The sequence below is a fragment of the Esox lucius genome, chromosome 10 (genome assembly GCF_011004845.1).
Source record: "Esox lucius isolate fEsoLuc1 chromosome 10, fEsoLuc1.pri, whole genome shotgun sequence".
In the NCBI taxonomy this organism is placed as follows: domain Eukaryota; kingdom Metazoa; phylum Chordata; class Actinopteri; order Esociformes; family Esocidae; genus Esox; species Esox lucius.
Genome location: NC_047578.1, coordinates 3,155,814 through 3,169,360, shown reverse-complemented (window position 1 = coordinate 3,169,360; position 13,547 = coordinate 3,155,814). Strand labels below are relative to the sequence as shown.

The window sequence follows — 13,547 nt, the reverse complement described above, 5'->3', positions numbered from 1 at the left end:
ATCATATTTTTACAAGGTATACTTATGACCTTGCTGTGAATAACATTTTCTACTGAAATTTTATAACCACAAATAAAATAAAAAAGTAATCCACAATAAAAGGTGAAGGTGTCAGGTTACTGTGTATTACGTATCGTCAATTTCAATCTTATCTAAAACGTAAAGTTATTATATAAAATTGAGTAAATTAACAACTCTTTGATTCAGCTTTGTATAATGAACTAAACATTTAAACGCAACACTTGTTGGTTCCATGTTCAAAAGCTGAAATGAAATATCTCAGAAATACTCCTTAAACGAAAGCATTTCTCATGTCAATTCCATAGAGAAGGTCATAAATAATTATTGAAGTTGACTGATTTCCTTATATGAACACATTTTATTATATTTGCATGTGGGGTTCTGCTGGTCTGAGATAGGTGGAGGATGTGAAACCAGGGTGGTCATTTTGTCCAGCTCAGTGACAGTGTTTAGTAGTGTGAAACATGTTGGGTCAGACTGGGAGGATTTGTTTGGGGAGATGATGGCGATATTACTGGGATTGGAGAGATTGGGGGTGGTAGTGAGATTTTGTTGGGTTCCATCACATGCTGATTTGAAGGGAAATTAAGAGGCTGATTTGGTGGTGAAAAGTGCTGCGAGGAGGAATGAGGTAGAGTGTCCAGATCCGGTCGGGCCACAGGGAGTTCCAGTCCTTGATATGGGCAGCAGGGATTGAGTTATGGGTGAGGGTAGTACAGGCAGACATTTTCTAGACTACATAGGTCTGTGAGAACAGAGATGGGAATTGTGGGGCATAGGAGAGAGGAAGTGGTATGGAGCAGGTTGCGGTTTGGACACGGGTTTGAACGCTGCATTGAGAGTAGTGGCAAAACATGAAACGGGCTTGTGTGACGAGTATACTGTTTTTCTGTGAAAGGTATGAGGTTTATAGGGAGCCAATATATGACAAGGTTATGGAGGCTAGGCGGGTGTGGGATTTGGGTGGGGTTCTTGGGTGAGGGAAAGGGAAGGAGGTAGTGATAAAGGCGTTTTCTTTGGAATACAAGCCTTTTTATGAAGATATGAAGTGCGGAAGCGGTGCCGACCCCACACTTCAGTGCAGTAGGTGGCGGTATATACACCTTCTGTTGGATGCGATCTGCCAACCAAAATCGAAAGAAGAAGAAGAAGAATACCGACTTCCCTTGTTGCTTCTTCTGACTTAGTTACGACACAGTAACGATCAATCTCGAGCTCCATGTGGGTCATTACCGGGGTTCATAACTGTTAATTTATCTTGACGAAGTTTTATGAATTAAGGTCGAAAATATGAGCACACTATGGATGGGAAACGTGAGTATTTCGAACCTCTTCAGTGGAAATGTGTTACACGTACGCTTAGCTGCTAATGAACGCTAACTTAACTAGCTACCTAGCTTAGTATGTGTGCAATAGCTTGAAAGTTATGTTTACTACCACACTAGTTAGCCATGAAATAAATGACGTTACTTCCAGATTAATGTTATTGATATGGGGTTACATGCAGCTGTCAGTATAACGTAGATTGCTAGTTAACGGTCTTGGTTTGTTAGTCTTTGTCGAAAAGTAAGTATTCGAAACTGTTATGGAGACAGATCCAGTTGCGACCCAAGTTACGTACAGTACAGATGTTTCTACGTGCTTAACCAATATAGGCCGGTTGTTTACTAAACAAACGTATTTGCCGGTGGTTTGCTTTAGGAGCCTGGTATATCGAGTGTGTTACGATTCTCACGTGTGGCTGTGTTTGTTTTGTAGTTGGAGCCCTATATGGACGAGAAGTTCATTACCCGAGCCTTTGGGACTATGGGGGAGCTGGTGGTGAGTGTCCGGATCATCCGCAACAAGATGACGGGGTAAGTATTTTACTTATGACTTTTTTGACCGACAAGTGTTTTCTATTAGCCTGGTTTACAGTCTGTGCCTTTGGAATGCTTAAATGACATTGAGTGGCATGATGCCAGACTGGTAATGTTACCTAGGCAAACTGACTGGACTGAACAAAAGCTTGGGCAACATATGACAACAAAACAATGTTAATATAGAAAAACAATGGTTTTCAGCTCTGAAAGAATAACACGCAGTTCTGTGTAAATGAACGTTGTTCTCTGGAACTGAATTGGAACTTTTCTTAAAAACACATACCTTTTGTCGTTATGAACTCCGATCTCCAAGTGCTAGTCCTTGCTCAACCCCATTGTCAACATGTGGTTTAGTAACCACGTTCCAATTGCGCCAAGGCTATAGCCGCCCTGCAGTGAGACGTGGTCATCATCTGTGAATGCGACGTCGGGCCCACACCCCTTCTTTCTGTTGGTCTCCAGTAGGGGCGCGGCAGGGTACTGCTTCGTGGAGCTGACAGATGAAGCCACGGCTGAGAGGTGTCTCCGCAAAGTCAACGGGAAAGCCCTACCTGGGGCCACGCCGGTAAATACCGACCGTCTGTCATTATATAGCTGCATGGATATTATTAATTGAAATGTGTCAGAAATGGCATCTTTTTGTGATGCACTATGTTTGACCAGAGCCCACTAGCCCTTTGCTTAGGGGTTCTCAACTCTGAGTACTGATCTCTTCCAACTGGTGTTCTCTGATGTTCTCAGATCACTGGTAGTTAATTGTATCCAACTGGGGCCCACGGTCTGAATAGATCTGTAATTAGAGGGCTTGTTAGCTCATCTGGACGTATTGTCAATGACTAATAAGAACGTTTTCTATGCACTTTGCAGCCTCGAAGATTCAAGTTAAACCGGGCCACCTTTGGGAAGCAAGGAGAAAGCAGGTATATCACTGGGACAGCTTACTTAGAATGTATGAAATGCTCTGATGGAAGGGAGGGGAAATCAACACCTGACTATCTCTGCTGCAGTCCACTCTACTCGCTGTTTGTGGGAGACCTCACACCTGAAGTGGATGATGGGATGCTGTATGAGTTCTTCTATAACCGCTACCCGTCCTGTCGTGGGGGGAAGGTGGTGCTGGACGCCGTGGGCAACTCCAAGTGAGTCCAGGAGTATGATCGTATTCACTATGCTGGGCGTTTAGCCTAGCTGTGCTGTTTAAAGCTTTCACATTACGTTTTCATACAGGATGAGATCAGTTACTATCCCACTACTCCTACTACTGCAGTAACGTTGTTACACTTCTGTTTTATTTTCAGCACATTTTTGTAATTTTAATTGACACCCTCGCGGGAGCTGTTAGGGTTATCGTCTCGCTCCAGGATAGAAACATGTTTTCCCTCGCTACCCATGGGATTTGATGTGCAGTCCTTTTTGTACAATGCTTTGTAAGATGCTTTAACCACTAGACTACCTGCCCACTCTTTCTGCTACCAAAAACATATTCTCTGCTTAAGCGTTCTAGTTCAAATCGAAGTTTAGTGATGGGATTCCTGGATGTTATAGAGCAGGGATATACAACATGTACCATACGAGGTCTGGAGCCTGTTGCTTTTCATTAAACATTAATAATTACCTCTAAATCACTGCCTGATTAGAGGTGTATAAAAAAAAATATCAAACGGCAGAACTGAGTTCCAAAGTTGAATCCAAGTTTTAGGGCAGGTCCGGTTGAAATGCAGAGAGTGTCAAGGATATCAAAATATATATTCAGAGCTAGAAATACACATACGAAACACTCGAAGTCACAACCCCTGGACGTTTCTCGTTTGCAGAGGCTGTGGGTTTGTCCAGTTCCCAGATCAGAGGCTTCAGAAGCGAGCGCTGGAGGAGTGTCAGGGTGCCGTGGGGCTGGGAAGCAAGCCTCTACGACTTAGCCTGGCTGCCAACAAGTGAGTTGCCTTTTACTTGCTATGCTATGAGTTGTCTCTGGACCTGGAGTAGACAGTTTTGTGAGAAAGGAAGTTCACACCCTGGGAAGTTCTTTGTTTTGTCTCATCAGTCAATTAGACGGTCTTCTGGAACTCTGCATGACTGTTTAAGTGCTTGGTTGCAAACTTTCACCTGACTGTTCTTTTTGTAAGACCTTCCTAGTGGTTTGCATCTTGTGTACATGTGATACACTGCATTTGGTAGTCTTTGTCTTATTTGCCTACTTCCTGGAGAGGGTTTTTGGTTTGACTATCAAGATTTAAAAAAAATTCTTAGACCATTGAAACTGTTCTTCAGTCATCTGCTTATCGTGGTCTTTCTTGTTTGTTTGCAGTCATTGAGCTCACCAGTGCTTTGTTCATAACGTACCATAGAGTTAATTTTAGCACAGTTAATGTTTTGGCCATGATCCTGATTCATTCCAATTTATCCGCATTGTGATGACTTGCTTGGTCCTCGTTGTCAGACCCAAACTCAAGGTGTAGAATCAGGACTAGACAGCAAACTAACACATCTGCCTTTTAAGAAACCACTGTGAAGCCAATTTTTCTTATGCCTTTGGGAACCTAAAATGAAGGTATTAAATGTGTTGTTGCCCCCTAAATCTAATATGGATCAAAATAATAAAACTAAAGCCTACAAAGACCACAGGGTTATAGTGCCATCCCTATCAGCTCACTGTACATTTCCAGCGTACGTTTTGACGATTCCTGTTGGCAAAAGCTCTGGTGGACAAGTACTCAAGAAAACCCTAGCAGAGCTTCTTCCCCCAACGGATCTGTTTCCCATAAAGAGATTAGAGATATAATCTGCTTTCATTACCAACAATGTTCTGTCGGTTACCAACAATGTTCCCCCCCCCCCCCGGTCTCCATTAGAACAAGACAAAGTCAACCCGAGAACAGGGGGTGGGGGTCACACGGAGGGGAATACCGGCACAACCAGTATCAGTACAACCAGCACGTTCAGCAGCCATATGGCGGCGGCTGGGGTGGCTGGGGCTACGACCAGAACGGAGCCGGTTACGGGGGCTACGGCTACAACCAGTACGACTACACGCAGAACTATCCCCAGGTAACTTCACCGTGTTCCTGTCGGTTTGACATGTTGCAAGTGTTGACACTTGGATACGTGCCGCGCGTTTTCCGCTTCAGTTTTGTTTGGGAAGTTTGAACGCAATGTTAGCCGCACACTCACCACAAGTTATTTAATGTTTCAGGAGAGTGAAGCTGTTGAAGACGACGGTCTGGAAGGTAGGTGTTTTTCATCTGATTGACTCTTGATGACGCAAGGATTGAGGTAGTTCATAATGAGCGTATTGATATATCATTGTGCAGAAGATGTGAAACTTTTGCTACCAAAGGACCTAATGGTTAAGTTGTTGTTGACCAACTGGGATCTTGGGTTCATGTTACACAGCAAAGATCAAGTAATCACTGCTGGTCTTTCCTTCTACCGTAGATCCAAACCCAGAGCTGGATGTTCTAGAAGCCAACAGGATGTTTATGGAACACAGTGAAGAACTGTATGATGCACTTATCGAGTGCCACTGGCAACCTTTGGAATCCCCAGAACTGGCCTTTGGCAGCACAAGTAGCCTTCCAGAACCTATCTACTGTTGAGGCCTTAGATGGAACAGCAAGGGAATCTGTGTTCTTTAGCTTTTCATTTTTGGTTCTCTAGATCTTGTAAGAATGAGAAGTTGAAGGCATATCTTTAGTACATAACTGCCCTTTGCTTACGGACATTATTTTCTGGTAGTTTTATTTTGTGCATTTTATTAACATGCATCTTTTAGAAAGGCAGTGAACGACTGGCCCATCCTGAACTGAGACTAGCTACCTGTTCTCATTTGCTGTGCAATGTTTTGTTTTTCAATTTAGTGACTTATGTAATATTGCCCTCTGCCTTTTGTCTGTGTCGATGTGTTTTTCTAAAGATGGAATAAATGTATGTTTCGTGTTGCCAGGTAGACGTCTCTCATATGTATCTCAAACTATACTGGCGTGACTACAACAAGGGACAACCTTGTGGAATGTTGAAAGAAATTCCATGAATAGAGCTGATGTGATTCATTATCCTACTTTTCAGAGACTTCTTAAAAAATAGTATTTTCTTTTTTCGCTGAATGTTCCACAACATTGTGTATGGCTGAGCGCTTTTAGGGGGAGGTCTCGGCATGCCAAAAACCACATGAGAGTCACAAGTTTTCCCAGTGACTGAAGGGCATGCGCGGGCTATCATTGCCAGAGGGACCTTAAATGAAACTCACAGTGGACGGGGCTTAAAAAGATTATTGTTTAGCATGATTAGGCCCACTCTAGTGTGTTTGTGCAGATTCTGAAAGCCATTTTGTATCCTGTATTGCTACCAGGTGAAAGCTGTTAATTATTGTCCACTGCGTTGAATTTGATTTTATATGTACATAATGTTTTTAATAAAATTATCTAAAATAGTTTGAACCTTTTTAATGAGACTTATTATACTGATTATCTACCTCATTACCACGCGCTTTCAGCAAAGGTTTACGCCTGCACGCAATGACGTCATTTGACAGTTGGGAGGCTGGGTTTTGGGCTGATCAACGAAGAAGAGAGAAGCGGAACGGATGCTTTGCAACCTTCTAATCACGTAAGAATGTCTTGTTTTCCGCGTAAAGCTGCGTGAATGTATAGTTAACCCGCGATAAAATGAAATCACTCGTGTATTTTAAATTAGCTGGGAAGCGTACAAATCTGATTTGTCTGCTAACACTAGTGTAGCTACTACTAGCTAGCCATACGAGCTAGCGGACGGTAACGAGTTGTATTAACGTGACGTTGTTAGTTAGGTAGGTAAACTGTTAGCTAACGGGTATTTGCAGCCACAGCGAACTATCGGCAGTCATACTGTAGTATTTTAATTACACAGGGGGTTTAGCTAGCAAAATAGCTAGTTAACGGGATAGCTTAGCAAGCTAAATCCTCTAGCTAGTAAAGAACTCCACAGTAACACTACCAGCTAAGTAGTAACACTATTAGCTAAGCAAATGCCCATTAACTAGGGCAATGTCCTGTATAGTGACCTGTAAGGCTAACCAGAGATCGGTGAGCTAACGTGTCAGTCTGATGTTGATGTTATGGGAGTTAACAACTGCTTTTGTAATCGTGCTACACGGTCAATGGGGCCAGGCTTTTGATTTTTTACACTGAATTCTCCCGTCATTGTCGTTATTGAGTTTCCCCCGTTAATAAAGAACGTAAAGTCGGATTTGTTGTCCTAGATCAGGGTTACTTCTCTGCTTGGGCCTCCCCATTGGTTCAGTATTCTTGCTTTTACCTTACACTGGAGCACTTGATTAGTCAAAGGCTTGGTGATCAGTTGACTACTTTATTCTGGTGTGCCAGTGTTCAGGTAAAAAAAATATCTGTAGGGGCCCTGATCAAGATGGTGAATTTAAGGATATTGCTGAGCCGGACAAGATGCTTTGCAAAATAAGGGCGTGGAATCCTGACTTTCAGCTGTTCACTTTCAACTTGTTACACACTCTCTCATAGACTTAGGACAATGAATACATCTCTAAGCCGTACTTCAAATGCTTTCACTGGGTGATGATGACAAAAAAAAGACTTTCTCATTCCCCAGAGAAATCACCCACCAGACGACGGTCGTACATTCCCAGTGCATATACCGCCCAGCCGCCCGTCATCTTCACCCCAGAAGAGGCCGCCACACCAACAGCCATGTCTTACGGTAAAGTGGAAAACTATCGGAGCCTGCCACGGGACTTCAACACCCAGATCCAGACATGTAGCTCCAACATCCAGAAGATCACACAGAACAGTAAGTGATGGTCTAGGGGGTGGTGGGAACGCCCCAGGTTAGCGGTGGGTGGGTGGGTGGGCAACGAAACGGTGAGTCAGTAACTTGATAGTCTATGAAAAACTTACCCTATAGCCTGCTGTTTAGCTGCAATAAAATGAGGTTGCGTTTTTGCAGCTGCTCAGATAAAGAGCATGGTGAATCAGCTGGGTACGAAGCAAGACACCAGCGAACTGCAGGACCGTTTGTAAGTAACCCCCCAGACACACACACACACACGTGTTTGTACACCCGTTGACAGTATGTGTGTTGTATTCTCTGAGAGTTTGCGGTCTGTCTTGCTTATGTAAGCTGTTGGTGTTCCTATAGACAGCAGGTACAGCACTACACAAACCAGCTGGCCAAGGAGACCAACAAGCATCTGAAAGACCTGGGCTCTGCTTCGCTATCTTCGGCGCCTTCAGAGCAGGTCAGTGTCTAGTCCCATCAGATGGTGTGAGTGACGTTTGTGTTAGTTTGAATGTTTAAGAGGTGATGTTTTCCATGGGTACTGACCTAGGATCAGCTTTGGTTCTGCAGTCCTTCCCTTTAACCCTGGTCAGAATCTAGAGGGCACTGGTCTCTCGTGGAGAGATTTCTCTGTGAATCCCAAACCGACCGGCCCCACATGAACTCACTCAGAGGGCCCTTCTGTTGTCATGTGTTGCTGAGGAAGCTCTTTCCTGTGTTTGTGTGGAGGGAGGGCTTTATAACCCATCAACTTCAGGAGGAAAGGGACGATTAGGGATTCAGGAGTAGTTCCTGGTTTAGCGTTTTTGGCATTCATTATTTGGATCAATGTGGACACAATTGGTGTTTTAACTGGAAGAGCGATTTTAAGCCCATGATAGAATTTTAAACCGTTTCCAATTGCTTCCACAGACTAAAGTTGAAACTGGCTGTATCATTAACAAATATGTTTTGGACATGATAAAAAAGGGTGAAATTTGCCATGGGGAGGGTTTTTGCAGAGAATCACCTGTTGCCGGGAGGGGGCAGGACCATTCTTCCCTCACACAACGTTAAACGCAATCATTGTCTGTGCCAAAGGAAGCACTTCCAGTAACCCTGACGTTTGAATGACCCCTTTTTTTGTCCTTAACCCACAGAGGCAACAGAAGATCCAGAAGGACCGGCTGATGAATGATTTCTCTGCGGCCCTCAACAACTTCCAGGCCGTCCAGCGCCGGGCTGCGGAGAAGGAGAAGGAATCTGTGGCCAGAGCGAGAGCCGGCTCACGTCTCTCCGTAAGGCTTTGAAAAGGCCGTTGCCATATCAATGGAAGGCCGAGCACGTTGTCTCATTGGCACGTTGTCTGTTTTCAATCCTTAAGGTGTTTTAAAAAAAATGTTTTTTATGTTTTATTTAAATATCTGATGTTGGGCTCCCCTCTTTCAGGCTGAAGATGCCGCCTCAGAGGAACAGCTTGTTTCTTTTGATAAGTAGGTTCAACATGGTTTTGATTCTCCGTCAGGTCTAGGATATGGTTCTGAGTGTTTTGAATCTTGTCTTTCCTTGTGTGATTCGCCGCCTATTCTCTCTCCGCAGTCAAGACGACTGGGGTCAGACGACCACGCAGACGGAGGAGGTGGCCATTACAGAAGAGGACCTGGAACTCATCAAGGAAAGGGAGACCAACATCCGACAGCTGGAGGTCGGCCCCTTCAGAGCGCCTTTGTCTCCTTATCGCTACCTCTGCCTGTCTCTCCCATTGGCTCTGTGTCATTTCAGTTGTTTGGAACAAGAACAATCAGGGTGTTACATTAGTAGGTGTCCGCTATCTCGGCACCAGTAAAGATCTGTCAGGGAAGTGGATCTCCTCGGTTACTGGTACGAGCGGGCCGATAGCTTCTCAGCATTTTTTATTTCAATTGAGGTTTCTCTGATTAGGTTGGAGCCCTTTTGCCTCTATTCACTTTAACATTTAACGGGTTGTGCATTCGAAGGTGCCCTTTTGCACGCCACTGTTGTAACCAGTTATTTGAATTTCCATGGCCTTCCTGTCGGCTTGAACAGGTCTGGCCGTTCTGCTCAGATCTTTCTCAGGAACAAGGTGTTTTTTTGCCCACACAACTGCTGCTCTGGATTTATTTTATCACACCGTTTGGGATACAAACAGTGCCTGATGCAAACTATCTACGCATGTCACATAGCAAAGAAAGCAATGTTTTTTTTGTGTGTGTTATTTTCAGTCTGACATCTTAGATGTGAACCAGATCTTCAAGGACCTAGCGGTGATGATTCATGATCAGGGAGAGCTGATTGGTGAGTCCCATCGCTGTTAGAACGATCTCGGGGTAGTGTTGCTGTTCGAGGATCAGTTTTGCATTTTAAAACCATGTTAAGTTCTGTGGGTGTGTGGGACTGATGACCCCTCCATGTTTCCTTCACAGATAGCATTGAGGCCAACGTGGAGAGTGCGGAAGTCCATGTGGATCGAGGGACAGAACAGCTCCAGAGAGCCGCCTACTACCAGGTCAGTGTAGACTGGTCGGTCATGAAGTAACCCACAGCCTTCCTAAGGCAGGCAGGCGCCTTTAAAGTTTTCACAGGTGAAAGTCTAGTGGTGTGCTGCCATTCGTAGGAAAACAATCAGGCATTTTGTTTTGCTGGATTTGTTGCACAGGTGCAAAAGATGATTTGAGACTAGACAAACATGGTAGGACAAGGTAGAAAATAAGACAAGGAAATGAGGGGAATGTGGTGTGATTCAGAATGTGAGTGTATGCTAGTTCTCCACAAATACAAATCCACAAAAAGTTTCACGTTATATTCCATTAGTAGAGATTAATCAGGATGGCTCTCAGTGCTACAGCTAGCCTGAATATGTTGGCTCAGTGCTACAGCTAGCCTGAATATGTTGGCTCAGTGCTTCAGGGATACAGCTAGCCTTAATATGTTGGCTCAGGGCTACAGCTAGCCTTAATATGTTGGCTCAGTGCTACAACTAGCCTGAATATGTTGGCTCAGTGCTACAGCTAGCCTGAATATGTTGGCTCAGTGCTACAACTAGCCTGAATATGTTGGCTCAGTGCTACAACTAGCCTGAATATGTTGGCTCAGTGCTACAACTAGCCTGAATATGTTGGCTCAGTGCTACAACTAGCCTGAATATGTTGGCTCAGTGCTACAACTAGCCTGAATATGTTGGCTCAGTGCTACAACTAGCCTGAATATGTTGGCTCAGTGCTACAGCTAGCCAAAAATATGTTGGCTCAGTGCTACAACTAGTCAAAAATATGTTGGCTCAGTGCTACAACTAGCCAAAAATATGTTGGCTCAGTGCTACAACTAGCCAAAAATATGTTGGCTCAGTGCTTCAGGGATACAGCTAGCCTTAATATGTTGGCTCAGTGCTACAGCTAGCCTTAATATGTTGGCTCAGTGCTACAGCTAGCCTGAATATGTTGGCTCAGGGCTACAGCTAGCCTGAATATGTTGGCTCAGGGCTACAGCTAGCCTGAATATGTTGGCTCGGGGCTACAGCTAGCCTGAATATGTTGGCTCGGGGCTACAGCTAGCCTGAATATGTTGGCTCAGTGCTACAGCTAGCCTGAACATGTTGGCTCAGTGCTACAACTAGCCAAAAATATGTTGGCTCAGTGCTACAACTAGCCAAAAATATGTTGGCTCAGTGCTACAACTAGCCAAAAATATGTTGGCTCTGTGCTACAACTAGCCAAAAATATGTTGGCTCAGTGCTTCAGGGATACAGCTAGCCAAAAATATGTTGGCTCAGTGCTACAGCTAGCCTTAATATGTTGGCTCAGTGCTACAGCTAGCCTTAATATGTTGGCTCAGTGCTACAGCTAGCCTGAATATGTTGGCTCAGGGCTACAGCTAGCCTGAATATGTTGGCTCAGGGCTACAGCTAGCCTGAACATGTTGGCTCAGGGCTACAGCTAGCCTGAATATGTTGGCTCAGGGCTACAGCTAGCCTGAATATGTTGGCTCAGGGCTACAGCTAGCCTGAATATGTTGGCTCAGGGCTACAGCTAGCCTGAACATGTTGGCTCAGTGCTACAACTAGCCAAAAATATGTTGGCTCAGTGCTACAACTAGCCAAAAATATGTTGGCTCAGTGCTACAACTAGCCAAAAATATGTTGGCTCAGTGCTTCAGAGATACAGCTAGCCTTAATATGTTGGCTCAGTGCTACAGCTAGCCTTAATATGTTGGCTCAGTGCTACAGCTAGCCTTAATATGTTGGCTCAGTGCTACAGCTAGCCTGAATATGTTGGCTCAGGGCTACAGCTAGCCTGAATATGTTGGCTCAGTGCTACAGCTAGCCTGAACATGTTGTGATGAATGATGCCTCTGTTCACACCAACCCCCCTCCTGTTTGCTCTCACAGAAAAGGTCCCGTAAGAAGATGTGCATCCTGGCCATGGTCCTGTCTTTAGTCTTGACCATCCTGGGCATCATCATCTGGCTGGCGAGCAAATGAGCGGACACCACCATCTCCTCTACTTTCACCTCTTTATTTATTTCATTTTCCCTCCCGACCGTAAAGACGAGCCCAGGCCCGGGTGATCTGGGGACCGGTTTCTGAAGAGTGCTTGGCTAGTATTGCAGATGTCAGGGTTGGGGAAGTGGCGTCAGCACAAAGAGATTGGCCTAGATGTAACTTTTAACCTGTCAACTGACATTTCCCTCTTGCTCTTAAGGCCTCAACCTAGCCTCCTGTCTCTCTTTTAAGATAGTACAACTGTATTTATATTCAAATGAAGGCTGCATATTGGTGTAGATGGAGGGGGGGGGGGTGGATTAATATAAAGAGATTCTTGTGATTTGGTTTCATTTCATGATACTTGTGATATTTACTGCACCAACACTAACAATGTATTTCCAAATGTTGAATTGCTATTAATACTATTATGAATGAATGATGACATAAGAGAGGGACAGATACTATATGAATAGCAAATGAAACAGAACCTAACTGTTGTCTGTAAATTAATCTTTGGGTTTTTAGGGTTGTAAAATGGTTTTTGTAACCTGTATATTTCCAGCACCTTCTCTGCTTTGTGAACTGTTAGTCTCACAGCCACACTCCATTACAGTTGTATTCCTTGTCACTCAGGTGAGGATATATTTGCTGAACACTGTTTTATTGAACTGCCAACATGAAGGTAAAGTATGTTCATAATAAACCCATACGAACACTGTTGCATGTGTGGGAACCTCTTGTAACCTGTATTTTGGTCTATTTCGGGTCTTCCCGCTTGATTAACATTGGCGTAAGTAACCGCACAGACAGATCTTAGACCTGACCAAGCCTCTTGCAGTAACGTTAAGGCATGCATCTTTTTCTCAGCTAAGCAGGATGGAGCAGCTAAGCAGGATGGAGACCGTTAAAGACCCGCATTTGGTTAAATTCCATTTCAGTTAAAGTTATTTTCTCAGAGAAGCATACACTCAAAACTTTCTTAAACACTCAAACAATTCTTAATGTGAAAGAAATCAAAACAATGTTGGCCATTGGGATTATTGAGATGGAATTGGCTCTGACTTGTAGATTGTTGCTATGATGATCATAGTTTTAACTGTGCTGTAAAACTGACCTAATGACATGAAAGTGTCATTGTGATGAAACTGTATATTTTACAAAATCTTGGACTATAAAACATTCTGATGCCTTTACTCCGTAAAGTAGGAAAAAAGTCAAATATAACCACAGTTTTAAAACAAAAGTAACTGTCTACCTGTTTTTAATTTATATTACTTTTCTCAATATGCGATAATAAAAAATGTCTGAAAACTGAAGTTCCTTTTGTGAAACGTTTTATAGTAACATTATTAAAGGTCGTTACAATTATCCTTTAAATAATACATTAACATGGACACGCCAGC

General features: G+C 43.8%; 2 protein-coding genes across 4 annotated transcripts; both read left to right on the top strand.

Moving 5' to 3' along the window:
• The first annotated feature begins 1,156 nt into the window (after positions 1-1,156).
• Positions 1,157-5,818, top strand: LOC105012327 (tRNA selenocysteine 1-associated protein 1). The gene is made up of 9 exons (XM_010873087.5): positions 1,157-1,335; positions 1,780-1,877; positions 2,346-2,448; positions 2,751-2,803; positions 2,891-3,022; positions 3,698-3,814; positions 4,733-4,928; positions 5,074-5,107; positions 5,316-5,818. Exons 1-9 carry the CDS (start codon positions 1,312-1,314, stop codon positions 5,474-5,476), a joined length of 918 nt encoding a protein of 305 aa, XP_010871389.1. The 5' UTR covers positions 1,157-1,311; the 3' UTR covers positions 5,477-5,818.
• A 536-nt stretch (positions 5,819-6,354) lies between these two features.
• On the top strand, positions 6,355-12,864 carry stx12 (syntaxin 12). Of its 3 annotated transcripts, none has more exons than XM_010873084.4 (10): positions 6,355-6,485; positions 7,479-7,676; positions 7,833-7,902; positions 8,025-8,124; positions 8,804-8,941; positions 9,093-9,136; positions 9,243-9,348; positions 9,887-9,959; positions 10,088-10,170; positions 12,049-12,864. In XM_010873084.4, the coding sequence occupies exons 2-10, from the start codon at positions 7,577-7,579 to the stop codon at positions 12,139-12,141; spliced, it is 807 nt and encodes a 268-aa protein (XP_010871386.1). In that variant the 5' UTR covers positions 6,355-6,485; positions 7,479-7,576; the 3' UTR covers positions 12,142-12,864. The 3 variants fall into 3 exon arrangements, with proteins under 3 accessions (XP_010871386.1, XP_010871387.1, XP_019906024.1); XM_010873085.5 differs by lacking the exon at positions 6,355-6,485 and adding an exon at positions 6,501-6,684; XM_020050465.2 differs by lacking the exon at positions 6,355-6,485 and having other exon boundaries at positions 7,462-7,676.
• The last annotated feature ends 683 nt before the right edge of the window (positions 12,865-13,547 follow it).

Bases quoted from the DNA above. Each gene is read 5' to 3' on its own strand.
- LOC105012327 (XM_010873087.5), top strand. From the start codon at position 1,312: ATGAGCACACTATGGATGGGAAAC. The intron at 1,336-1,779 runs GTGAGTATTTCG...TTTGTTTTGTAG, and splicing joins GCACACTATGGATGGGAAAC to TTGGAGCCCTATATGGACGA. The intron at 2,449-2,750 runs GTAAATACCGAC...TGCACTTTGCAG, and splicing joins CCCTACCTGGGGCCACGCCG to CCTCGAAGATTCAAGTTAAA.
- stx12 (XM_010873084.4), top strand. From the start codon at position 7,577: ATGTCTTACGGTAAAGTGGAAAACTATCGGAGCCTGCCACGGGACTTC. The intron at 7,677-7,832 runs GTAAGTGATGGT...GCGTTTTTGCAG, and splicing joins CCAGAAGATCACACAGAACA to CTGCTCAGATAAAGAGCATG. The intron at 9,349-9,886 runs GTCGGCCCCTTC...TGTTATTTTCAG, and splicing joins CCAACATCCGACAGCTGGAG to TCTGACATCTTAGATGTGAA.